Here is a 26,838-nt window from a genome sequence, read left to right on the forward strand (position 1 = left end):
CTTCACCTGACAGTCACATTACCTGAAAAGAAAACAATTTTTATTAATGCAACCTTGAATTTCTTAAACTTTCCACTCTAATATATAAAAACTTATTGGATTCTATTCAGTTGTGAGTTCTTTTGAGGTTGTGTATGTGTTGGAAATAAAAATTCTGGGTTCTTGAGAATTAATTCAGATTGCCTCCCAGCTGAAATCTTTGTTAAGATTGTGGACCTGGGGAACATTTGTAAACACACAGGCAGGAGACCACATGTGCACACTTAAATCATCCCAGATGACTGAGAATCTAAGTCGAAGTAGTAGCTTGTACACATCGTAGTAGCCGAGCCTGAAACAATGGTAGTAGATGGATGTAGTCTACAAATGCAAGCTTTGGAATTTTCCCTTAATCTCTAGGAAATGGGGAACCATGGAAGGTAATTGAGAATATGAGTGGGAGGATGAAGAAGAATGTGAAGGGGGGATCTTGGATATTATTCTCATAAAGATCTTTGTGTGCTTTGGGTGAAATGGACTGAGGTTCGGAGAAGAGGTGGAAGGAAGACACAGGAATCCCAATAGCAGACTATTCATAATAGTTGAAGAAAGAGTAACAGGGCATTGGTTATGGGAATGTCAAGACTGGATACAAGAGCTACTTAAAAGTAGCCACAATGCATGTTTCCTGAGTTCAATAAATTTATCGTAGCCAATAATATATACTTTTGAATGATTGATTGCTTTGTCCATGGCTTATAGTAAATGCTTTGCCTACATGGTCCGTGTGTTTGGTATTTTTTCCATTCATTTTGAAGATGAGGAAACAATCTCAGAGACTAATGTTAATAATTATCCCAATGATGGTAGTATTAACTAAAGCTTACTGAGCACTTAGTATGCTCTAAGTGTTTTTGCAGACACCTTTTCATTTAAAAAAAATTTTTTTTTTCAACGTTTTTTATTTATTTTTGGGACAGAGAGAGACAGAGCATGAACGGGGGAGGGGCAGAGAGAGAGGGAGACACAGAATCGGAAACAGGCTCCAGGCTCCGAGCCATCAGCCCAGAGCCTGATGCAGGGCTCGAACTCACAGACCGCGAGATCGTGACCTGGCTGAAGTCGGACGCTTAACCCATGCGCCACCCAGGCGCCCCCACCTTTTCATTTTTAATCCTCACTGCAAACCTACAAGAGGGATGCTACTATCATTTTTATCCCTATTTTACATGTTAGGGAATAGAATCATAGAGAAGTTAAGGATCTTGCCCAGGATTGAGTAGCTATTAAGGGCTGGAGCCAAGATTAGGTCGGGTTATACCTGTCAATTGTTTTCCGTCCCAATTTTTAATCCATGCCCTCTATTGTTACTTTATAATAAACAATGTCGAACTAGTAATCTCTTTTTGATATGACCATGATACTTATAATTACCTCAAGGCCACTCTGGGGAAAGCTTATGTGGAGCAGTTTCATCAGCAGGCACAGACACAGCACACACAGTGACATACTGGAACTCGCAAATGTTAAGAAAAATGTGGTACTGCTTTCACTGAACAGCCCTTTTATAGGGGCCTCTCCGCTAACCCTAAGTGTTTCTTACTGGGTCCCCTTCCAAAAAAATGGGCCCCCAGACTCTGTTGCAAAATATCAAAAATAATTATTGCAGTGGTTAATTGTGTTGGTTTGAAAATCAGGAAGACCAGAGTAGAAGCCTTGTTCTTCCACTTGCAATTTCTTTTATCTGGGGTACGTTACTTTCATACCTTATGTCCTTGTTTCCTCATCCATAAAGCAAGAGTGATAATGTCCACCTCACAGGTTGCTATGGAAATTATTTGAGACACCGACCACACCGTTGGGGACACACATAGGACTTTCATTTAATTTTAGGATGGTGAATGCCCCTAGGAGATAGGAAGAGTGGACAGTTTGGGCAATGAAGCAGAGAAGCATTTAACTACATAACGAACTTAGGAAGGATCATCACCAATTTTACTCTCAAAGAAGCAACAGACACTCACGTCATGCATGGCGGTTGATCCCAGCAACTGTTTTCCATGCCTGTGCTTAGATGAAACAGCTGATCTATATCATCTATTTTTCATATTTGTGTGTTTGAAATATAGTAAAATTTTGTTTTCGTTCTCATGATTTTTCTTCATTATGAGCAGGTATCTCATGGCCAAACCATGGTGCCTGGTGTCAGAGAGCTGGGTCCTACCATTTGCTCAGTCTCTCTGAACCTAAAAATTTTTTTTGATTTTTAAAAATTTTATTTCTTTTAATTCACATCCAAATTAGTTAGCATATAGTGCAACAGTGATTTCAGGAGTAGATTCCTTAATGCCCTTTACCCATTTAGCCATCCCCCTTCCCACAACCCCTCCAGTAACCTTCTGTTTGTTCTCCATATTTAAGAGTCTCTTATGTTTTGTCCCCTCCCTGTACCAAAAAATTTTTAACTGTAAATTTAGCAAATGATATTCATGAATTATCTTTTGAAGCATTGAGATAAGGATAAATTATTCTATTACTATGTCTTAAAAGGGTTGAAAAATAATGAGTAGTATATGCGGAAAGGAGCAACCTTTAATAAAGCATCAGCACTATTAGAAAACTTACCTTATCTGTCTTAGATGATCTTAATGATATTTGGGGATATTCAGGAACAGTCCCGTCTTCAAACTGACCTCCTCTTGTAATAAGTAACTTTCAATATGAAAAATATGTCTTTGGACACTTTGGAAGAGCCTATTCAGACAATTCACTATCAACTCAACAGTTATTAAGAAATTATATACATTGAACATACACCATTTTTGGGGATATATCATTTATACCTCAGCGAGCCTACTAAAATAAAAGAAAGTGTTCATATGGGTCTAAATCTTTCCATCTAGCCTAAAGCCTCAAAACTTTTTCATAGAAAATCTGTTTGCAATGTGCTTTCTGGTTTTGAATTTAGAATGGACTCACTTGAACCACTATGGAGAAATGATCTATCTATGGCTCTGGTTCTGCAGGGCAAGAGGCAGACACTGTGGAGAAAACACAGTCAAATGGTACACTCCGCCCATGATGAATCTTGTCTCGGGAGGTGAATGACAACAAAAAAACATTTTCACCTTGCCCTGTATGGGTATTTAAAGAGGTTTCCAGCAAGGTTCAGGGACCTTGCCTGGTGGCTCCTGCTTCCTCTCCCAGGAATTAATTATCCTCTTTGATGGAAAGGCTTTGTCTGAGAAACAGGTATTCTAAGGAGACATGTTAAGAAACACTCATTCTTAAGTGGGCAATTGCATTCTTAAGTGGGAAATTGTAAACCTAAGCCTGTGAGTCTCCTCCTTGTCTGTATCCTGGGTTGTTACGAAAGCAGAATGCCATATAAATAGTAAGGTGCCGTAATTCCAGTGGAGCTGTGATGTAGGTTCCCTGTAGGCTTATGTCACATAGTTTCTATTTTCTTATCAATATTACACCTTTATTGGAAAACCACTACTGATTGAGAGCTAGAGCAGTGAGGGCATAAAGTCATTTTAAAGTTCTTGGCTCTAAAAGCTGTTTTTCTTTGATCTATGAAAGTATCATGAACTAATAAAATTGTGTGTATTTAGATTTATAATTTGAGGGGCACCTTGGAGGCTCTGTCGGCTAAGCACCTGACTCTTGATTTTTGGCTCAAGTCATGATCTCATGGTTCAAGGGTTCGAGCCTCACATTGGGCTGTGCACTGACAGCGTGGAGCCTGTTTGGGATTCTCTCTTTCCCTCTCTCTCTGCCTCTCTCTGTCTCTCTCAAAATAAATAAATAAATGTAAAAAAAGATGTATAACTTGGTATGTTGACAAAATTGTGAAATAATCACCACAAGCAAGCTATTTACCATTTTCATCACTCACTGTTACTACTTTTGTGTATGTGTATGTGTGGAGTGAACACTTAAGATCTACTCCCTTAGGAAATTTCAAATATACAATACTACAGTATTGTTAACTACAATCACATTGCTGTACAATTATCCATCTTGCATGACTGAAACTTTGTTCCCCCTGATCAATACCTCTCTATTTCTTACTCCCCCAGCCTCTGGCAACCCCAGCCTCTACTCTCTGCTTCTGTAAGTTTGACTATTCCTAGTATAAGTAAGGTCATGTAGTATTTCTCTTTCTCTCTGGCTTATTTCGGTTAGCATAATGCTCTTCAGGTTCATCAATGTTGTCAAGAGGCAAGTTTCCTTACATTTAGACTATATAATCCGTTATGTGTGTGTGTATCACATATTCTTTAGCCATTCCTCTATCAAGGGACATATAGGTTATTTCCATCTCTTGGCCATCATGAAAAATGCTTCAAAATACATGAGTGCAGATACCTCTTTAAGATACTGATTTCAATTCCTTTGGTTCCACACCCAGAAATGGGATTGCTGAATAAAAAAAACCGGAACTTTTTCAATGTTTTTGAGGAATCTTCATAGTTTTCCATAATGGCTGTGCCAATTTACATTCCCGATAGCAGTGCACAAGGGTTTCCTTTTCCACACTTGTTATCTTTTTGATAAGTACCATTCTTACAAATGTAAGGTGATATTTTTGGTGTGCATTTTTCTGATGATTAGTGACGTTGAAGACTTTTTCACATACCTGTTGGTTATTTGTAGATCTTCTTTTGAGAAATGTCTATTCAGATCCTTTGCCCATTTTAAAATCAGGTTGTTTGTGTTTTGTTATTGAGTTATATAAGTTCCTTCTCTATTTTGGATACTAACCACTTACCACGTATATGATTTGCAAATAATGTGTGACTTTCTCACATTTGTTGGTTATCTTTCCCGCTTGATTGTTTCCTTTGCTGTGCAGAGGTTTCTTAGTTTGATGAAATCCCACTTGTCTGTTTTTGCTTTTGGTATCACACCTAACAAAAATCATTGCCTAAAATAATGTCAGCAAGCTTTTCCCCTGTTTGCTTTGAAGAGTTGTATGGTTTCAGATCTTATGTTTAAGTCCTTTTGAGTTGATTTCTGTATGTGATGTGAGATAAGGGTCTAATTTCTTCCTTCTGTGCGTGGTTATCCAGAATTCCCAAAGCACTTATTGAAGAGAATCTCATTTCCGCATTTGGAACCCTTGCCAAAGTTCAGCTGAATGTATATGAGTGTGTTTATTTCTGAGCTCTCTATTCTGTTCCATTGATCTGTATGTCTGTATTTTTGCCAGCACTTACTGTTTTGAGATAGTAGCTCTGCAGTATTTTTGGAAATCAGGAATTGTGATGGCTCGAATTCTATTCTTCTTGCTTGAAATGGCATTACATATTTGGATTTTTTTTGTTTTATGTGAATTTTTATGCAAAAGCTGTTTTTTCGCTTTTCTGAGAAGGCTGATATCAAAGTAGCCAGAAATTTTGGAAGGCTCTAGATTCCAGGTATTTTTGGAACTTAAGGGCTGGTCAGAACGGAATACTGGTCCATGCACTGTGCTTTTATTTTTAGAAATGACAACATCTGGGGTACCTGGCTGGCTCAGTTGGAAGAGCATGCCATTCTCTAGCTCTCTTTTTTAAAATTTTTATTTATTTATTTTGAGACAGAGAGAGGGCGCACAAGCAGAAGAGGGGCAGAGAACCAGAGGGAGAGAGAGAATCCCAAGCAGGCTCCACATTCAGCGTGGAGCTCGATCTCAGGAACTGTGAGATCATGACCTGAGCCAAAATCAAGAGTTGGATGCTTAACTGACTGAGCCACTCAGGTGCCTCAGAGAATGGCATTCTTGATCTGAGGGTCACGAGTTCGAGCCCCATGTTGGGCAGAGAGATTACTAAAAAATAAGTAAATGGAAACATCTGATGAGAAGATTTAAAATTTTGATGAAGTCAAATTTTTCATTTTTTTCTTATGTTTCATGCTATTGGGTCACATCTGATAAAAGTCAACCCCGATTTTTAAGTATACATTATTATTTTTAGGTTTATCTTTGACATGTAGGTTTCTGACTCATTTTGAGTTATTTTTTGTTTATAGTGTGAGGTAGTGGTTAGTGTTTTTTTTTTTTTTTTTATATAGATATACAATTGATACAGCTTTATGTATGTATGCATGTATGTATGTTTGCATGTATTTAAATATGTTTATTTTTGAGAGAGAGAGAGACAGAGTGCAAGTCGGGGAGGGGCAGAGAAAGGGGGAGGGGCAGAGAGAAGGGGAGACACAGGGTCTGAAGCAGACTTCAGGCTCCAAGCTGTCAGCACAGAGCCAGATGTGGGGCTCAAATTCATGAACTGTGAGATCATGACCTGAGCTGAAGTCGGATGCTTAAGAGACTGAGCCATCCAGGTGCCCCAAGCATAGTTTATTTAAAAGTCTATTCTTTATCCATGTCAATGAAAATGGGAAGATTTCATTCTTTTTATGGCTGAGTTCTAGTAATATTCCATTACACACACACACACACACACACACACACACACACACACACCACATCTTTATCCATTCATCAGTCGATGGACATTTGGGCTCTTGGGTAATTTGGCTATTGTTGATAATGTTGCTATAAACACCAGGGGGCATATGTCCCTTCAAATCAGTAATTTTGTATCTTTTGGGTAAATACCTAGTAATGCAGTTGCTGGATTGTAGGGTCATTCTGTTTTTAATTTTTTGAGGAACCTCCATGCTGTTTCTCTGAGCGGCCACACTAGTTTGCCTTCCCACTAATAGTGTAGCAGAGTTCTCCTTTCTCCGTATCCTTGCCAACATCTGTTTCCTATGTTGTTCATTTTAGCCATTCTAACTGGTGTGAGGTGGCATCTCATTGTAGTTTTGATTTGTATTTCCTTGATGATGAATGGATGGAGCTAGAGCATATTATGCTAAATGAAATAAGTCAGTCAGAGAAAGACATATGCCATATGATTTCACTCATGCATGGGATTTAAGAAACAAAGCAGATGAACATGGAAAAAAAAGCAGAGAGATAGGCAAACCATAAAATAGACTCTTAATTCTAGAGGACAAACTGAGGGCTGCTGGAGGAGAGGTGGGCAGGGGGATGGGCTAAATGAGTGGTGGGTATTAAGGAGGCACTTGTGATGAACACTGGGTGTTATATATAAATGATGAATCTCTAAATTCAACTCATGAAACTAATATTACACTATATATCAACCAACTAGAATTTAGATAAAAACTTGAAGCAACAACAAGAATATAAAATCTTTAGGGCAGAGATAATTTCCTGTAGTTATTTGTACATTTCGTATATTTAGCTCTTATTCTTCAAAGGCTGGCATAGTGCTTAATAGATGTTTGCATTTTGAATAGAAAAAAACCAAAAACATTCTTAATCTGTTTTCAGATAAATGCCACAAGATCAAGAAAATTTCCATAAAAGTCTATTCTTTAACTATTAAATTACCTTGACATCTTTGTAAAAAATTAATACATTTAGTTTATTTCTTAACATTCTATTATGTTTCTGGACATATCTATATGCTTGTTCTAATGCCTGTAAGGACACAATGTTGATTATAAGAGTTTAAGTGTAAGTCTTGAAATTAGTTGCAGAGTAAGTTCCCCAAGTGTGTTCTTTTTTTGAGAGTGATTTGCTATTCTAGGCATTGTCAAATTGCTACATTTCTGTTTAAATTTCAGAACAGGTTAATCAGTTTCTCCAATAATCCTGTTGGGTTTTGGTTGAAATTGCATTTTGCAATGACATGGATGGAGCTCAAATGTATTATGCTCAGTGAAATGAGTTAATCAGAGAAAGACAAATGCCATATGATTTCACTCATGTGTAGAATTTGAGAAAAAACAGATAAGCATATGGGAAGGGGAGGAAAAAAAAGAGAAGAGAGGGAAACAAACCACAAGAGACTCTTAAAGATAGAATACAAATTATGGACTAATGGAGGTGCATGGGAGATGGGCTAGATGGGTGATGGGTACTAAGGAAGGCACTTGTGATGAGCACTGGGTGTTGTATGTAAGTGATGAATCTCTGAATTCTACTCCTGAAACCAATATTGCACTATATGTTAACTAACTAAAATTTAAATTAAAAAAAAAAAGAAAAAAAGAAATTGCACTGAAAATTTAGAAATTATATGGTAAAAATATTGAGTTTTCTATTCCATCAACATGATACATCTCTCAGTTTATGTATTTAATTTTCTTAGCAGTGTTTTCTACTTTTCATGCACAGATGTTGAATATATTCTTAAAGTGTAATTCCAATATTTAATTTTTAAGCATTAGACATAATATTTTGTTTCTAATTTCAATTTCTAATTGTTTAATGTTATTGCTGAAATATAGTTGATTTTTAAAATATAGACATGTATAACTCTGACTTGGCTAAATTCACTGATTAGGTCAATTATTTATGTTAGTGCCCTTAACATTTTCTCTGTGTACAAAATGATGCCATTTGCACAAAAATGTATTTTTACAATTTTGCTTCTCCGTTTCTAATCTCTGTGTCTTTTATTTCTTTTTGTTTTCCTGTTGCAATGGCTAGGACCTAGACTACAATACATAATAGTAATGGTGAGTGGATATCTCTCTTGCCCCCAATCTTCGAGAGAGAGTATTCATCATTAATATGATGGCCATTATAGATTTTATATATAGATGCTCTTTGTCAGGTTGAACAAATAATTTTCTATTGCATTTGCTAACATCCAAAAAAATCTTAAACCTGGGTCAAAATTTATCGTTTTTTTTAATGCATCTTTTCACGTGATCAAGTGATTCTTCTCCTTTATGCTGTAGTGACTCATATTGAGTGACATTTGAATGTCAAACCAACCTTTTATTCTTAGGACAAACTCCGCATAGTTATGGTACATTATTATTTTTAGAAATTACTGATGGATTTGATTTACTGGTATTTTGTTAAAAGTCTGTTGCTCGTGTTCAAAAAGGATATTTGCCAAATTTTTCTTGTAATCTCATTTGGTATTTAGGCGCAGTGCAGGGTTCATATAATGAGTTGCATAGTGTTTTCTCCTCTATGTTTTGAAAGAGTGTGTATAGTATGTTTGTTTATTTATTTATTTAGTCAGTCAGTTTCTTATTGAACGTGTTACAAAAGAGGTTTAGTTAAAAAGACCAAAGCTCATGCATCATCACACTCCTCAGATTCTTCTCTCCTTGTACTTTCTTCTCCTCAGCTGGGGCAGTGATGGCAGAGGGAGCAGAACCTCCTGCTGGTGCAGCAGGACCTGCTGGGCAGGCTCACCAGCCCCTGTGTGTTGCAGGTGAGCCTCCTGATGTTGACATTGGCCAGGGCCTTTACAAATAAGCCTGGCCAGAAAGGTTCAATATTTACACTGACTGCTTTAATGATGGCATCGATCTTATCCTCCGTAACATTCGCCTCACTGGGTGCAGGATGAAGGCTGAGGAGATACAGGTGAGCTTGGGAACCAAGGTGATGGCGTGGGCAAGTGCTGGGCAGGCCCTGCTGGGCTTGGTGCTAGTTGCTGGATGAACTTAGGGCCTCACCCCAATGTGGTCTTACCTTCTTTGGAAGGACTGAGAACCTTAGTGGCAGCTGAGGAAAAGCAGTATTATTTATTTTTAGTGAGAAGTGAAGCCATGGGCCTAGAGTTACTTTTGAGAAGGGTTTTAACCACAAATTTAATTTTTAAAACTGATATAGGACTATTCTGGTTTTCTGTTTCTTCTTCTGTCAGATTTTGTAATGCTTTTCCCCAAATAATTGGGGAGTATTCTTTTCCCCAAATAATTGGCTTTTAAGTTGTCAAATTTATTGGCTTTAATTTGTCATAATATTTCGTACTATCCTGTTAATGTCTGTAGAATTTGTAATGCTGTGTTATCTTTTACTCTTGATATGAGTGATTTGGCTCTTTTTTTCTTTCTTATCCTTTCTCACCCTCCCTTCTTTCTTGTCCCCCTCCTCCTTATTATTCTAGCTAAGGCTTTGTAAATTTTATTCAAGTTTTTCAAAGAACCAGCTTTGTGTTTCATTATTTCATTTTGGTTTTCTTTTTCTGTTTCATTGATTTTTGTCCTTATCCTTATTATTTCCTATCTTTCATTTTATTAATTTCCTCTTATTTCTCTACCTCTGTGGGTCAAAATCTTTGATAACGGATTTTAGACATTATTTCTTTTCTAACATATACCTTTTATGGTTCAAATCTTCTTCTAAGGACTTTTAGTGCTTTTAGATATTCTGATATGCAGTGCTTTAAATTTCATTTGTTTCAAAGTATTTTTTGTTTTGTGGATTTCCTTTTTTAATTGAGGTAAAACTCACATAAGATAGAAGCTACCACTTTAATCATTCAACTATTTATAATACATTGTAAATTTAGTACATTTACAGTGTTGTGCAATCATCACAACTACCAGGCCAGCACAACCACCCATTCCAAGGCACCATGAGACAACGGTCCGGCGGTTTTGCATTTTCTGATTTGATTCTTAGTCAATATTTACTAGATAGATAGATAGATAGATAGATAGATAGATAGATATTACATAAATAGATAGATTTTTTTTCTTTTCTTCTTATTTCTTCCCTCCTCTCCTCTGGTTTTTGGTTTGTTTAAGCAGGCATTTTTAATCTATTCTTTTAACACCTCTTCTGTATCTCCTTATTCTTTACTTTCCTCTCTCTCTCTCTCTCTCTCTCTCTCTCTCTCTCTCTCTTTCTCTTTCTTTCTCTCTCTCTCTCTCTCTCTCTCTCTCTCTCTCTCTCTCTCTCTGGATTAAGCCATACAGTTTCTCTGAATCTCTGCCTGGCCATTTTTCCCCCCACCCCAGTCATTTCTCTCTTTGTATGAGATAAGGCTTCTTCTACCACCAACCCCCCCCCCCCACCTTTTAAATTTTTTCTAGGGTTACTTCAATGAAAAAATAAAAGCACACCTGGTGGAAGGTCGAAACCACCACTATGAGTAGGGAGATAAAACATCAGAGTCACAACAACAGAGAGCACACAACGCACTCCAAAAACACCTCCTGAAGCATCCGGCCCTGGCCAGTGTATGACTGCTTTTTAACATAGTAGTGCTCACAGGTGCAGGACACATAACAAGCTATTACAACACATAAACGACAAAAACTAGCAGACCTGATCACTGAAACTTGGCATTTCAGAAGGGAGTGGCAGGAAATATTCAGTGTGCTGAATAGGAAAAATATGCAGCCAAGAATCCTTTATCCAGCAAAGCTGTCATTCAGAACAGAAGGAGAGATAAAGGCTTTTCCAGACAAACAAAAACTGAAGGAGTTCATGACCACCAAACCAGCCCTGCAAGAGATCATAAGTGGAGGACTTTGTGAGTAGAATATTTCAAAGACTACAAAGGACCAGAGACATCAGTACAAGCATGAAACCTACAGATAACACAATGACACTAAATCCATACATTTCAATAACCACTCTGAATGTAAATGGACTAAATACCCCAATAAAAAGACATAAGGTATCAGAATGGATAAAAAACCAAGATCCTTCTATATGCTGTCTATAAGAGACTCATTTTAGACCTAAGGACACCTGAAGATTGAAAGTGAGGGGATGGAGAACCATCTATCATGCTACTGGAAGTCAAAACAAAGCTGGAGTAGCCATACTTATATCAGACAAACTAGATTTTAAACTAAAGGCTATAACAAGAGATGAAGAAGGGTATTATATCATAATTATGGGATCTATCCTTTAAGAAGAGCCAGCAGTTGTAAATCTTTATGCCCCCAACTTGATGGAACCCAAATATATGAATCAATGAATCACAAACATAAGCAATCTTATTGATAAGAATGTGGTAATTGCAGGGGATTTTAATACTCCACTTACAAAAATGGACAGATCATCTAGGCAGAAAACCAATAAAGAAACAATAGCCTTGAACGATAGACTGGACCAGATGGATATGACAGATATATTCAGAACTTTTCATCCAAAAGCAGCAGAATACACATTCTTCTCGAGTGCACATGGAACATTCTCCAAGATAGATCACATACTGAATCAGAAAACAGCTGTCAACAAATATAAAAGAATTGAGATAATACCATGCATATTTTCGGATCCCAATAGTATGAAACTTGAAATAAACCACAAGAAAAAATTTGGAAAGACTCCAAATACACAGGTTAAAGAACATCCTACTAAAGAATGAATGGATCAATCAGGTAATTAAAGAAGAAATTAAAAAATATATGGAAACAAATGAAAATGGAAACATGGCAGTCCAAAACCTTTGGGATGCAGCAAAGGCAGTCATAAGAGGAAAATACATTGCAATCCAGGCCTAGCTCAAGAAACAAGAAAAATACCAAATAAAAAACCTAACCTTACACCTAAAGGAACTAGAAGCAGAGCAGCAAGGAAACCCCAAAACCAGTAGAAGAAGAGAAATAATAAAGACTAGATCAGAAATAAACAATATATAATTCCCACAAAAAACTAAAACAAACAAACAAACAAACAAACAAACAAAAAACAATCATAACAATGAATCTAAGAGCTGGTTTTTTGAAAGAATAAACAAAATTGATAAACACCTAGCCAGATTTCTCAAAAATAAAAGAGAGCACCCGAACAGATACAATCATGAATGAAAGAGGAGAGATCACAACCAACACCACAGAAATACAAAAAATTACTAGAGAATACTATGAAAAACTATATGCCAACAAACTGCAATATGTAAGAAATTGACAAATTCCTAGACACCCACACACTACCAAACCTCAAATGGGAAGAAATGAAAAATTTGAACAGACCCATAACCGGTGAAGAAATTGAATTCGTTATCAAAAATTTCCCAACAAATAAGAGTCCTGGGCCAGATGGCTTCCCAGGGGAATTCTGCCAGACATTTAAAACAGAGTTAATACCTATTCTTTTCAAGCTGTTTCAAAAATAGAAATGGAAGGAAGGCTTCCAGACTCATTCTGTGAAGTCAGCATTACCTTGACTCCAAAACCAGACAAGACCCCACTAAGAAGGAGAATTACAGGCCAATATCCCTGATGAGCATAGATGCAAAAATTCTCAACAAGATACTAGCAAATTGAATTCAACAGTATATTAAAAGAATTGTTCACCATGATCAAGTGGGATGCATTCCTGGGCTGCAGGGCTGGTTCAGTATTTGCAAATCAATCAATGTGAGACATCACATTAATAAAAGAAACGGTAAGAACCATATGATCCTATTCATAGATTCAGAAAAAGTATTTGACAAAATACAGGATCCTTTCTTAATAAAAACCCTCAAGAAAGTTGGGATAGAAGAAACCTACCTTGACATCATAAAAGCCATATATGAAGGGCCCACCGCTAATATCATCCTGAATGAAGAAAAACAGAGCTTTCCTCCTAAGGTCAAGAACACGTCAGGGATGTCCACTCTCACCACTGTTGTTTAACATGGTGTTGGAAGTCCTAGCCTCAGCGATCAGACAACAAAATTAAATAAAAGACATCCAAATTGGCAAACAAGAAGTCACACTTTTTCACTTTTTGCAGATGACATGATACTCTATGTGGAAAACCCAAAATACTCCACCAAAAAACTGCTAGAGCTGATACATTAATTCCACAAAGTCCCAGGATATAAAATCAATATCCAGAAATTGGTTGCATTTCTATACACCAATAATTAAGCAACAGAATGAAAAATCAAGAAATTAATCCCACTTAAAATTGCACCAGGAACCATGAAATACCTAGGAATAAACCTAACCAAAGAGGTGAAAGGTCTGTATGCTGAGAACTACAGAAAACTTATGAAAGAAATTGAAGAAGACACACAAAAAAATGGGAAAACATTCTATGCTCATGGATTGGAAGAAAAAATATTGTGAAAATGTCGATACTACCCAAGGCAATCTACACAATTTATGCAATCCCAATCAAAATTGCACCAGCATTCTTCTCAGTGCTAGAACAAACAATCCTAAAATTTGTATGGTACCACAAAAGACCCGAATAGCAAAGTAATGTTGACAAAAACAAAACAACAACAACAACAACAACAACAAAAACAAAGTGGGAGGCATCACAATCCTGACTTTAGCCTGTACTACAAAGCTGTAATCATCAAGACAGTATGGTATTGGCACAAAAACAGACACATAGACCAATGGAATGAATAGAGAACCCAGAATTGGATCCACAAATATATGGTCAACTCATCTTTGACAAAGCAGGAAAGAATAGCCAATGGAAAAAATACAGTCTGTCTAGCAAATAGTGCTTGGAGAACTGGACAGCAATATGAAGAAGAATGAAACTGGATCACTTTCTTACACCATGCACAAAAATAAACTCAAAATGTATGAAAGACCTAAATGTTAAACAGGAAACCATCAAAACCTTAGAGGAGAAAACAGGCAACAACCTCTTTGACCTCAGTCACAGCAACTTCTTACTTGACACATCTCCATAGGCAAGGGAAATAAAAGAGAAAATGAGCTATTGGGACTTCATCAAGATAAAAAGCTTCTGCACAGCAAAGGAAACAATCAATGAAATTAAAAGGCAACCAATGAAATGGGAGAAGTTTTTGGTAAAAAGATATCAAAGGTTAGCATCCAAATTCTATAAAGAACTTACCAAACTCAACACCTGAAAAACAAGTAATTCAGTGAAGAAACGGGAAGAATACAGGAATAGACAGTTTTCCAAAGGAGACATCCAGATGGCCACCAGACACCTGAAAAGATGCTCAACATTGCTCATCATCAGGGAAATACAAATCAAAACCACACTGAGATACCACCTCACACTGGTCAGAGTGGCTAAAATTAACAACTCAGGAAACAATGGATGTTGGTGTGGATGTGGAGAAATGGGAACCCTCTTGCACTGTTGTGGGAATGCAAACTGGTGCAGCCACCCTGGAAAACAGTGTGGAGGTTCCTCAAAAAATTAAAAATAGGGGTGCCTGGATGCTTCAGTTGGTTAAGCTCCAACTTTGGCTCAGGTCATGATCTAGCAGGTTTGTGAGTTTGAGCCCTGCATTGGGCACTGTGCTGACAGCTCAGAGCCTGGAGCCTGCTTGGGATTCTGTGTTTCCCTCTCTGTCTGCCCCTCCCCCACCAGGGTTCTGTCTCTCAAAAATGAGTAAAACGTTAAAAACAGTTAAAAAAAAAATAAAAATAGAATTACCCTATGACCCAGCAGTAGCATTACTAGGAATTTATCCAAAGGATACAGGAGTGCTGATTCATAGGGACACATGGACCCCAGGGTTTATAGCAGCGCTATAAACAATACCTATTACGGAAAGAGCCCAAATGTCCATCAACTGATGAATGGATAAAGAAGATGTGGTCTATATATATAATGGAATACTACTTGGCAATGAGAAAGAATGAAATCATGCCATTTGCAGCAATGTGGATGGAACTGGAAGTATTATGCTGAGTTAAATAAGTCAGTCAGAGAAAGACAGGTATCATATGTTTTCATTCATATGTGGAATTTGGGAAACTTAACATAAGACCGTGGGGGAAATGAAGGGGAAAAAATAGTTTCAAACAGAGAGGGAAGCAAACCATAAGAGACTCTTAAATACAGAGAACCAACAGAGGGTTGATAGGGGGGTGGAGGGGAGGGGAAAATGGGTGATGGACATTGAGGACGGCACCTATTGGGATGAGCACTGGGTGTTGTATGTAAGTGATGAATCATGGGAATCTACTCCTGAAGCCAAGAGCACACTGTATACACTGTATATTAACTAACTTGGTAACAAATTATACCTAAAAATAAGATAAAAACACAACAAAAAACAAACAAGCAAAAAGAAGAAAAACTTTGGAAAATTAAGTTGAAAAACACTGTTGACATTAGATAAAAAATAAAAATACTCAGGAGTAAATCTAATAGATTATGTGCAAGAGCTCTGGAAAGTTTATACTACCTGATTTTAAGACTTCATATAAAAATACAGGAACTGACATAAGATAAACATATAGTTATATGGAACAGAATAGAGAATCCAAAAATAAGCCAGCATGTACAGAATTAATTGATTTTCACAAAACATTGTCAAAGCAATAATGGAGAAAGGAAAGTTTTTTTCAACAAAAGGAGCTAGAATAAGTGGATATTCATATGGATAAAAATGAATCTCAGCTTGTAAGTCACATCACATAAAAATTAGTTTGAGATAAATCCTATACCTAAAGGAAAGAGTAAAAAATATAAGTCTTCTAGAAGAAACTGGAGCATATTTTTGAAGACTTGGGTTTAACAAAGATTTCATGGTTAACATCAGTTAGTTTTAACTTAAATATCAATAAACAAACATCAAATATTTAGAAGAAAATATAGTTGAATATTTTTGTGACCTTGAGGCATGCAATTATTAAAGGAAACAGAAAAATCTTTTTTTCATAAATAAAAGCTATATGAGCACCAATATTTAAATTATGAAGTGCTGTTAATGAGAATAACTTTAGTATAAATGCAAAGACTAGAATACATTTGCAAAAGATATGTTAGGATTATTGCTTACAATACATAATGAACTTCTACAAATTGAAAATAGAGTCAATGGAAAGTGAGCCAAATTTCAACCAAAAGGAAGATGTGGTGAATACATATGTGGAGTGATAATCAGCTTATTATCATTTTGCAAATGCCAAGGAAACCCGCAATGAGATAACATTCTACAGTCATTTAATTTGCAAAAATGAAGAAATTTGGGACTAGTATGCGATGTAGAAGATATGATTCAATGGGATGTATGTTGTATTGCTGTGGGAAGTGTATATTAGTACAACTACTTTGGAAAATAATTTGGCCTTATCTATAATCTTGAAGATTGACATAACCTCAACTCATAGTTTCAACTCCTAGATCCATACTCAGCAATGGTTGGCATGTGTACATCTGGAATTGTGTACCAGTCTTTGTAGCAGACTTCCAGTAATACTGAAAATGTGGAAATACCCATAAATCTATCAACAACATCAGCTGTGAAGCACCAGCGGGAGCACTGCCTGAGCCCAAAGAATGTACCTCAATACACAGGAGCTGTAGACTTGAATACCGGAGTTCTAGAACAAGCAGTTCCAGAGAGAGAAGGTGAGCATTTTAGTTATTCTGTGATGGGAAATAATTCACGAAGAATGTCTGAGAAGGTAGATTTCTCTAGTAACTTGAAAACAGATTCTTAAAAATTTTGGTGAAAATTTCATCTCAAGTTTGAGATCTTGTATTTTTTTTTTTTTTTTAGTTAGTAGAAATATGGCTGCCATTTACTATTCATTTGTTCATTCCTTCATTCATTATTTCTCGTGGGTCCATTTAATTCTCAAAACAATGCTATGTAGTCCTTTTTTGAAGATAAGAAAAATTGAGTCTGAGAATGGTAAATAAGTTATTTCAAGGTAGGAAAACATATTCCTGGTACTGCTTAGATTGGAGGCTGAGTCTGTGTTTATGTGATGTCTAGGTGCTTTAAGTTGTCTTTGCTCCTCTTTCTTTTTAAAACTTTTTTAAAGTTTATTTATTTATTTATTTGGAGAGAGAGAGGTGGGGGGGAGAGAGAGAGAGAGAGAGAGAGAGAGAGAGAGAGAGAGAGTGTTCTAAGCAGACTCCAAGCTATCAGTGCAGAACTGATGTGGGGCTCAATCCCACGAACTGTGAGATCATGACCTGAGAGGAAATCAAGTCAGACACTTAACCAACTGAGCCACCCAGGCGCCCCATCCTTTTTTAGTTGTAACTGTTTTTTTTTTTCAGTTGCTCAATGGATTTTTACTATTCTGCTCAAGTAATTTCCACCTACTTGATCATGACAATGAAAGCATACAGTCAATTTGTCTTATACATTTGGAAAAGTATAATTGATTGTACAGAACCACAAATACTCTCACTGAGATCTTGTCCATTGTTCATGTTCACCAAATGATATAGTCTGGCCCAATCTTCTCTCTTATGTATCTAGTCTAGACCTTGGGTAATGTTTTTCTGGCTTCAACTTCAACATCACTTCCTTGAGAATACCTTCCCTGAGCCTTCCACCTCCATCCCAGTTTAAAGCATGTTCCCATTGCACAGGCATATGGCACTGTGTTCTTTTTTATAATGCTCACCACTCTCTCCCTCTCTTCATTTTTTAATAGTTGAATTCTTGCATAGGAGAGCAGATACACTAGCTGGGCTGTGAAGGCAGATTTGCCATCTGCCACTACTCACATCTGATCCTGTGTAAATTACCTATACTCATAATACCTCAGTTTCCTCATTTGTAGAATGAAAATAATAATAGTGCCCATCACAAAGGGTACCTTGTATAATGCGTTGGATACAGGACCTAGCATATAGCACTCAATAGTTAGTTACTGTCATTATCATTACTGAACAACACTGTGCCTGGTATATTTTAGATGTTCCATGAACATTTACTGGACAAAAAAAAAAAAAAAAAAAAAAGGAAATGTAGAATCCAGCTTCTGCCTGTAGCCTGATAATTATCCTATTCCTGTAGATGAATTCTAACCCTCGTCAAAAATGTCCTTCTGTAGTCAGAGGGACTATAGGAGGAAGGGAGAAGCATTTAGCTGCCATTTTGGCAAGGACTCCTAAAATTACTCTTCCCTTGGGGAATTAGCGTAGAGGTTGAGTCACCACTTAAATCAAACTGGTGCCTGTCTTGTGAGAACTGAAGGAGTTGAGAAGCAGGGCATTTCTTAGCAGAGCGAACCGCAAAGGCAGTGCCTCTCCCTGACTACATCTGTGGTTAGCCACGGGGAGCTGGTGAAATGATGTGAGAAAGTGGATGCGTCCCAAAGACCAAAGTATGTGTGGCTCAGCACTGAGTATAGATGCTCTGAAAAAAAGGCTCAGAAGACTAGGCTTCAAGAGATTCTTCATCCCAGAGACTTCTAGTCAACTGCTGATGTTTTGGTAATTGGATTTACTTTTCCCGCTTTAAAAATGGCTGCCATGTTCTTAGGGCCTGTAAGCCTCACACCGAGTTCTATAGAAAAAACTTAAAACAAACCCTATAGATTAGATTTACGTGACTCCCACAGAAATAGAAATGTGCTAAGCTGCTGAAAATCTCTCCAAAATCCAAATTCCTCTCAAATACAAAGTGAGTGTGTCTACTATCTGAGATAGTTTGTTTTCTGAACAAGTCAGGCCATGGGGAGAAATCCCAGTCATACACTACATGGGGAGTGTTGGTATGGAAGAGAAGCACATTTTCTTCTTTTTGATTTTACTTCAAGATTTTCTTTTCTGGAAACACTGTGCTTGTTTGTTCGTTTTTTCAAACAGTAAATTTACATAAATTAACATGACCATTACTATGGTTTCTTACACCTCTGATTGAAGAAAGCCCTTCAGTTTAAGTATTGTTGAGTCTGCAAAGGACCAACTCTTGACAAGACTGTAGTTTATAACCCTCAGCACTGAGTTAGGCAAAAATGACTTTTGTTTCTGACCAGTTTGTATGTCAGGACTTACTGATTTGTTGGCATTTTTCTCTGATGTTGATCCTAAGGGCCATAATCAGCAGATGAGTTTGATAAAAAGTTCAGATTTCAAGTGCAGTACTTGTTGGAAATATTACAATATACTTACCAAAGCCTTTCTTAGATGACTTTGTAATGTGTCCGCTTCTCTCCTCTTGCCTTTTTTCCTCTTTTCCTTTTTGGTTTTATATTTTCTCCTCTTTATTTCTCTTCCCTTTCTCTCTCTACTTCCCCTTTGTTGCTTTCTCTCAAATGCTTTATGATACCTAATATTAGCTACCACTGTGGGTATAAAATTGAATAGGTCCTAAGACAAGTAAGACACAACAGCGTACAAGGTATTTATTTCAATAGTGAACAAGGTTTACATAAAGTTTCCTATTTCCTGGAAAAATCCATACTTGGTTGTAGAGTCAAGTTTGAGAGGAGTACATTATTTTAAGCTTAGAATATATCTTTAGCAAATCAATTAGTGAATAGACAATAAATCCCACAAATAAAGCAAGCCAACTAAACCAATAGTTGAAAATTTGTGTTAAAGTTTCTTCTAATCACTTGCTTTAAAATTTTTCTTTTTTAAATCTGATGGCCTTTCTTTTTGACACTTATCATGGTTTTGCTTAGTCTCCTGTTTCTTCTCACTTGGTTAGCTTACATTTTCAGAATCTTTGCCCTTTAGAGACGTTCAGAGACAATTTTGAAAGTTTTCTTTAGTGATACTCCCACGAGAACAATAAAACAATATTAACAACAATAGTAAATTTGAATTGATTGTATCTTCACAACACTCCTAAATATAGGTATATTTATTCCCTGCTTTAACAGATGAAAAAACTGAAGCACAGAGAGATAAAATAAATTGATGTTATGTAGTTAATAGGGGTGCATTCCAGTTTCCAATCTAAGTCTTTGGATTTTATTTCATTTCATTTTATTTATTTTTTTATTTGAGAGAGAGAGAGAACATGAGTAGGGGAGAGGGGCGGAGGGAGAGGGAGAAGGAGGGAGGGAAGGAGGGAGGTAGAGAGAGAGAGAGGATCTTAAGTAGGCTCCATGCTCTGTGCAGAGCCTGATGCGGGGCTTGATCCCATGGCCCTGAGATGACGGCCTGAGCTGAAATCAAGAGTTGGATGCTCAACCAGCTGAGCCACCCAGATACCCCTATGTCTGGATTTTAAACCCATTTCTCTTTGCTCTTTAATGCATTTCTACTTTGTCCTTTCTCCTTTATTTCTCCCTCTCTTTCTTTTGCCTCTCTTTTTTTCCCCTTCTGCCTCTCTCAGTGAATGCTTTATGAGTGTTTACTTTTTAGCCAGCATTGGGAATACAAAAATGAATAAGATTACAATTGTGAAGGCACATTTTTGCCTTCAAAGACAATTTGCCTGTTGAAGAATGAGAGAAGAGTATGAGACAATGTGGCTAGTGCCGTAATGACCACTTACTAGCTTCTCTGAGATTGGGTGAAGGTAGCAATGCCATTTTTAGTCTTGAGGAAGCTGAAAAGTTTCCAGACAGGTAAAGTAGGATAAAGTATGGCTTGTGAAAGAATCTTTACGTGTCTTTGAGTCTTTTTTTATAAACTCAATTAGAACAAATTGGATTTTCACTGGTAAACGGGTGCAGCCATTTTGGTGATAAAATACCTATATCTTTGGGTATTTTGAATGTGCCTCATGTATGGCTACATCATGGATTGGCTCTTCCAAATTAATGCATGGTATTTTTTCTTTTCTGATTTTAAAGGTTACACAATCTTGTAGAAAATTAAAACAAATCAGGAAATTATAAAGAACAAAAAATACCACCTATATTGTCACTTGTAAGAATATATAAAATGAAATCATTGACATGGTCTTGTGCTTGTTTTTGCCTTCTGTAAAACTAGAAAAAATAAGGCATTCCATGAAATTTATTCATTAGAAGAAGGCATCATTATTGAGGATGACTTTGAGTATGCGTATGACTTTCTTTTCAGGGAAGTCACTTGTCACCTGAACTGAACTGGTGAAGAAGATGAATAATGTGACAGAATTCATCCTCCTGGGCTTGACTCAAAACGTGGAACTTCAGAAATTCTCCTTTTTTGTGTTTTTAATTGTCTACTTGGTCACCTTGGCGGGCAACTTGCTCATCATGATCACCATCAGTACCAGTAGTGCCCTCGAAACCCCCATGTACTTCTTCCTGTCTTACTTGGCCCTTATAGATGGCTGTTGTTCTTCCTCCATGACCCCTAAAATGCTCGCTGACACTCTTACTGTGAGAAAAATCATCTCTTTTACGGGATGTATGACTCAAGTCTTTGCTGAACATTTTTTTGGTGCTGCTGAGATTATCCTTCTCACAGTAATGGCCTATGACCGTTATGTGGCCATCTGCAAACCCTTGCATTACACAACCATCATGAGTCACCAGGCGTGTGGCCTCCTTGTAGGAGTGGCCTGGGCTGGAGCCTTTGTCCATGCAACTATTCAGATCCTCTTCACAATCTGGCTGCCTTTCTGTGGCCCCAATGTCATAGATCATTTCATGTGTGATTTGTACCCTTTATTGAAACTTGTCTGCATGGACACTCATACCCTTGGTCTCTTTGTTGCTGCCAATAGTGGGTTCATCTGTTTGTTAAACTTCCTTCTTTTGGTGGTTTCCTATGTGGTCATCTTGCTCTCCCTAAAGACCTATAGCTTGGAGGGGAGACGCAAAGCCCTCTCTACCTGCGTCTCTCACATCACCGTGGTCATTTTCTTCTTTGTGCCCTGCATATTTGTATATCTGCGCCCAGTGATCACCTTTTCCATTGATAAAGCTGTGGCTGTGTTTTATACCATGATAACGCCTATGTTAAACCCTTTAATCTATACGTTGAGAAATTCAGAGGTGAAAAGTGCCATAAAGAAGCTCCGGATCAAAAGGTGACTTCAATGGAAAAATAATCACAACAGCATAAAATCACTTCATATTTTATTTTATTTTATTTCATTTTATTTTATTTTATTTTATTTATTTTTTTTAACGTTTATTTATTTTTGAGACAGAGAGAGACAGAGCATGAATGGGGGAGGGGCAGAGAGAGGGAGACACAGAATCTGAAATAGGCTCCAGGCTCTGAGCTGTCAGCACAGAGCCCGATGCAGGGCTCGAACTCACGGACCGCGAAATCATGACCTGAGCGGAAGTTGGCTGCTTAACCGACTGAGCCACCCAGGCACCCCATAAAATCACTTCATATTTTAAATGACAAAAGGAAAATAATATAATTTCTATGGTTCAGGGCCAAGTGAACATTATATATAAAAGTGTGTTGATGTTGGCACATAAGTCCTAAGAGGAAAGGCCCAGGCAGGAAATCATTTATCATTTAAAAATATCCTATTTAGGGTTGCCTGGGTGGCTCAGTCAGTTTGGCGTCCGACTTCAGCTCAGGTCATGATCTCATGGTTTGTGGGTTCAAGCCCTGCATCGGGCTCTGTTCTGACAGCTCAGAGCCTGGAGACTGCTTTGAATTCTGTGTTTCCCTCTCTCTCTTTCTGTCCTTCCTTTGCTGGTTCTCTCTCTCTCTCTCTCTCTCTCTCTCTCTCTCTCTCTCTGTCACTCAAAAATAAATAAACATCAAAAAAATATCCCATTTAGATTTATTTATTGGTCATTTGGTTGTCAAACTTTACTTACTTTCAGAATCAGCTGGAATTCTTGTTAAAATGCACATTTCCAGGATACAGCTGTAGTGATTCTAATTCAATGGGAATGTTCTTGAATTGCATTTTAAACAAATTATGTGGATGTTTCTAAGCAGGTGATTTACACATACCCTTTGAGCAACAATGCTATAGATTATGCGTGCATCATCAGCCTATTAATGGATGATCTTGTTAAAGCAATTCCTGGGAAGTAACGAAACTCAGTTCTTCGTAAGTCATGAAATACAAGCTCACTACCTTTGTAACTGCAAAACAAAAATGTAATAATCTGTGAAGATAGAAAAGCTCTCCATATTCTTTAGCTTCACTTTCAATACTTTTAAATCTTTTGCTACATCTGATCTGATTCTCTCTTTTCCTCTCTTGCTTCCAAAGGGAAGGCCTACTATCTATTCTTACTGAATTATTTGGATTACAATTCATTGTTCTTGTAATACTAACTAGTCATTTACATCAAGAACATTATTTTCATGATTTTTCTATGTGAAGGAGATTTTATGTATCATTTCTATATGTACATTTGGAGGTATGTTATTGTCATTAAGAAAATAGTCTCTGAGTAAGATAGTTCTGAGATCAAAACTTACTTTTACCACATACAATGTGGACTTCAGCAAACTACAATTCTTTGAGTGAAAGGAGAGTGATAGAGATATTATCAAGGTTAATAACGAATCCTTGTAGATCTTTTATTACCAATCACTTCTCAATAGGTGTTAGTCATGAAATTTATTACTGGAGTCTCTATAACAGTACAGAACCACTTAATCTATTTTTTGAGCATCAGAAAGGATAATACATTGTTTCTTTGTACCTTCTGTGAAGTATAGTACTCTGAGCTCACTGGCCTTGTAAAATTCTGGGGGGGGGGGGGCAGCGCTGGAATGCTTCCCAACATCCTTGGCTATTACTTTCCCATGCTCTTCTATTTTTCTTATCTCTGTTGGCCTCATGCTTCCTAGACCTTGGGGCCGATCCATTTATGGGTATGATTTTTTTTTTTTCTGACAAGTCTGACTTGAAGAGCCACAAAGTCATTGTTTTATGAACCCGAGGTCAGTATAGTGGGCAAGCAGAATATGAACAGAATTAAGTGAGATATTTAATTAAGCGAGATATTTGTTAGGAGTAGATGGTATGGTAGGGTGGTGAGGGTACACTCCGGAGTACATTTCCTGGGTGGAGTGTGACCTGGGAAAGTTATTTTACCTTTCAACGGTATTTTTTTTTCTGTAAAAAATGGAAACAATAACACCCATTTCATAATGTTTTGGGGTCTTCTAAGTGGGATTATATATGTTAAGTGCTTATGAAAGTTCATGGCACATAGGAAACATTATAAAAGTATACTGCAAAGAAAAAAATTGACTGGTGATGACCCAATTTTTAATACATATAGAATTTTGCTTCTCTCTCTTCCTGAACTAGCAAGGCCCTTGTTATGTCTGGGACAGGACCTCTATGGATCTTACCTTGGTTCCTGTCTCCTTCGTGAAAAAGACATCTCCTTGTATCATCAATACTATGTCAGTTAACTTTTCCCTTGAACTTTAGCTAAGAGTGTTATTGGCTTTTAAGTTATTATTCAGCTGCTGGAAGTCACTAACACTTTAGTGGCAGTTTTGGGTGATGTGGGAAGATTTGGGTTATGGAGTAGACAGAATTAATATTGAATTCTATCTTGTTAGTTTATGCAACATTGTGTGAATTTCACAGCTCTCAGAATCTAATTTTAATCTTTGTTCACATGTACAGTGAGATGGTAACATTTTTCAAAGGGTAGTTTTAATCATTAGTTGAGATACTGTATGCCAAGTATCTAGTGGGTACTTGTCACTCAGTGGGTACTTAATAAATGTCACTGTCTTTGATGCTCCCTCACTTCTTTGTTTGGGTCCTATTTCTGCCTGATTTAAAAAATCCCTCTGATTTATACATATTATTGAACTCTAGGTATTTCTATTAGGTCATGAGGCACTTTGAAAATTCTAAGAATAAAGCCCTCAAAATTAATGCAAGATGGATGAGATTACCTCTCTAAAAAAAATTCACCTTAAAAATGTGAATGTCTCCAAAGGCACAGTTAGGTTAAGGAAGACTCCCAAATTTAATAAACTTTTTATGACCAACAAAAAAATCTGTAGGACAATAGTTAGTAATTGTAGTAAAAGCGATTGCTACTTATTACGATATGGCTGGTGCTACAAAGGCAAGTTACTGTTTACTCCCCTAAGATCCCTATGAAATAGATAATGTTATTCCTGCTTTCCAGAAGAACTGAAGTGTGGAAAACTGAAATAATTTAGTGTAGGTCGCAGAACTAGAAAATGCCTGAGGTGGGATTTGAGCCTGTGTAGTTTGGCTTTAGACTTGCACTCTTAAACACTGTGGCATACATCATAATAATGACACGGATCTCATAACACTTTCTAGTGGAGGGACATAGGTGATAAGTAAGTTAATGTATATATAAAAAGTTTCGTTCAAGGAGACAAGTGCTTAAAAATGAAAGGATGTGAGGTGATAGTGCCTCAGAAGGCAAGGGACCTCTTTAGGTTTCGCATTCAAGGAAGACCCAAAAGCAAGATTTTACAGCATTTATCTATGTCCAAGAGTGAGAGACAGTGAGCTGAAGATCATGAGTAAAACCACCAGAGAGGAATTTCTGTACATGGGAAGGAGATTTTTATCTGACACGGATGAGTGTCCTTAACAGCTCTCTTCTGACTCAGAGATCACCAAGCAACATTAACCTTACAATTAGTTCAGCTCTAATTAAAATCAGGATGAAGTGAAATAAAATATCGGTGCTCGAGCAACCATCTTTTCCCAGAACTTGCATGTGCTCCCTGGAAGGTGTCTACTTTGGTGGACTCTTTGGTATAGCCAACAGCATGGATCTCCACCTCCTTTTTTCTTTAACATCCACGATTTTTTTCCCATGTGAAAGCATTTGCTTAAGTTGTACAGCTCTATACAATCGTCCAGCCCAAACACCTCTCTATGACCCTATCCTGTATCGATTGTTCTTTCCCTTGTCACCAGCTTCAGCTGCAGTGGCCTCATTTTTGCCTGTGGGCCTTTGAACTAGTTCTTTATACCCCAAGGGCTCTCTCTCTGGACCTTCCTCTGCCTGGAGTGTTGTCCCCACTCAGTCTGCAACTCAACTGCCACCTCCTTAGAGGTCTTCTTTAACCACCACGTAAAGACACCATCTCCCTGAGTTGTTCTATGATGGCACTCACAATTTCTCTACAGCATCTTCGCCATCCGATTATCCAATTCACCTGTTGATTCTCTTTTCCAATTAGAACATAAACTCAAAGTAGACGTGTATTTCCAGCACCCAGAATAGAAGTGGCACACAGTAAATGCTTCATACATACTTACTGAATAAAAGGCCATCATCTCCACTTAACCCTTCTAAGAATAAGTGTGTTCTTAAAAGGAACCCTTGTCAACTGGAAGCTCCTGGAATTGATGACTTTTCATTCTTGGTGATAAATTGAAATGGAGAACCTTAGGTCAGTTTAATATATTAGCCGGGGGTTCTTAGCTGATGATGCAGAACCTCTGTAGCTGGCTTAAGTAGAAGGGATCCACGATATGTACTTAAATAGCTTAAGGATATTCGGAAGAGTGGGAATCACAGATTCTAGGTTGAGTTATCAGG

At 37.3% G+C, this 26,838-nt stretch overlaps 1 protein-coding gene across 1 annotated transcript; it reads left to right on the forward strand.

Annotated features, from left to right (window-relative positions):
* The first annotated feature begins 16,969 nt into the window (after positions 1 to 16,969).
* On the forward strand, positions 16,970 to 22,383 carry LOC102955116 (olfactory receptor 4C12-like). Its single transcript, XM_007082203.3, has 2 exons — positions 16,970 to 17,065; positions 21,443 to 22,383. Exon 2 carries the CDS (start codon positions 21,481 to 21,483, stop codon positions 22,381 to 22,383), a length of 903 nt encoding a protein of 300 aa, XP_007082265.1. The 5' UTR covers positions 16,970 to 17,065; positions 21,443 to 21,480.
* The last annotated feature ends 4,455 nt before the right edge of the window (positions 22,384 to 26,838 follow it).

The sequence above is a fragment of the Panthera tigris genome, chromosome D1 (assembly GCF_018350195.1).
Source record: "Panthera tigris isolate Pti1 chromosome D1, P.tigris_Pti1_mat1.1, whole genome shotgun sequence".
Classification (NCBI taxonomy): domain Eukaryota; kingdom Metazoa; phylum Chordata; class Mammalia; order Carnivora; family Felidae; genus Panthera; species Panthera tigris.

Excerpts from the sequence above, each read along its gene's own strand:
- LOC102955116 (XM_007082203.3), top strand. The coding sequence starts at position 21,481 with ATGAATAATGTGACAGAATTCATCCTCCTGGGCTTGACTCAAAACGTG.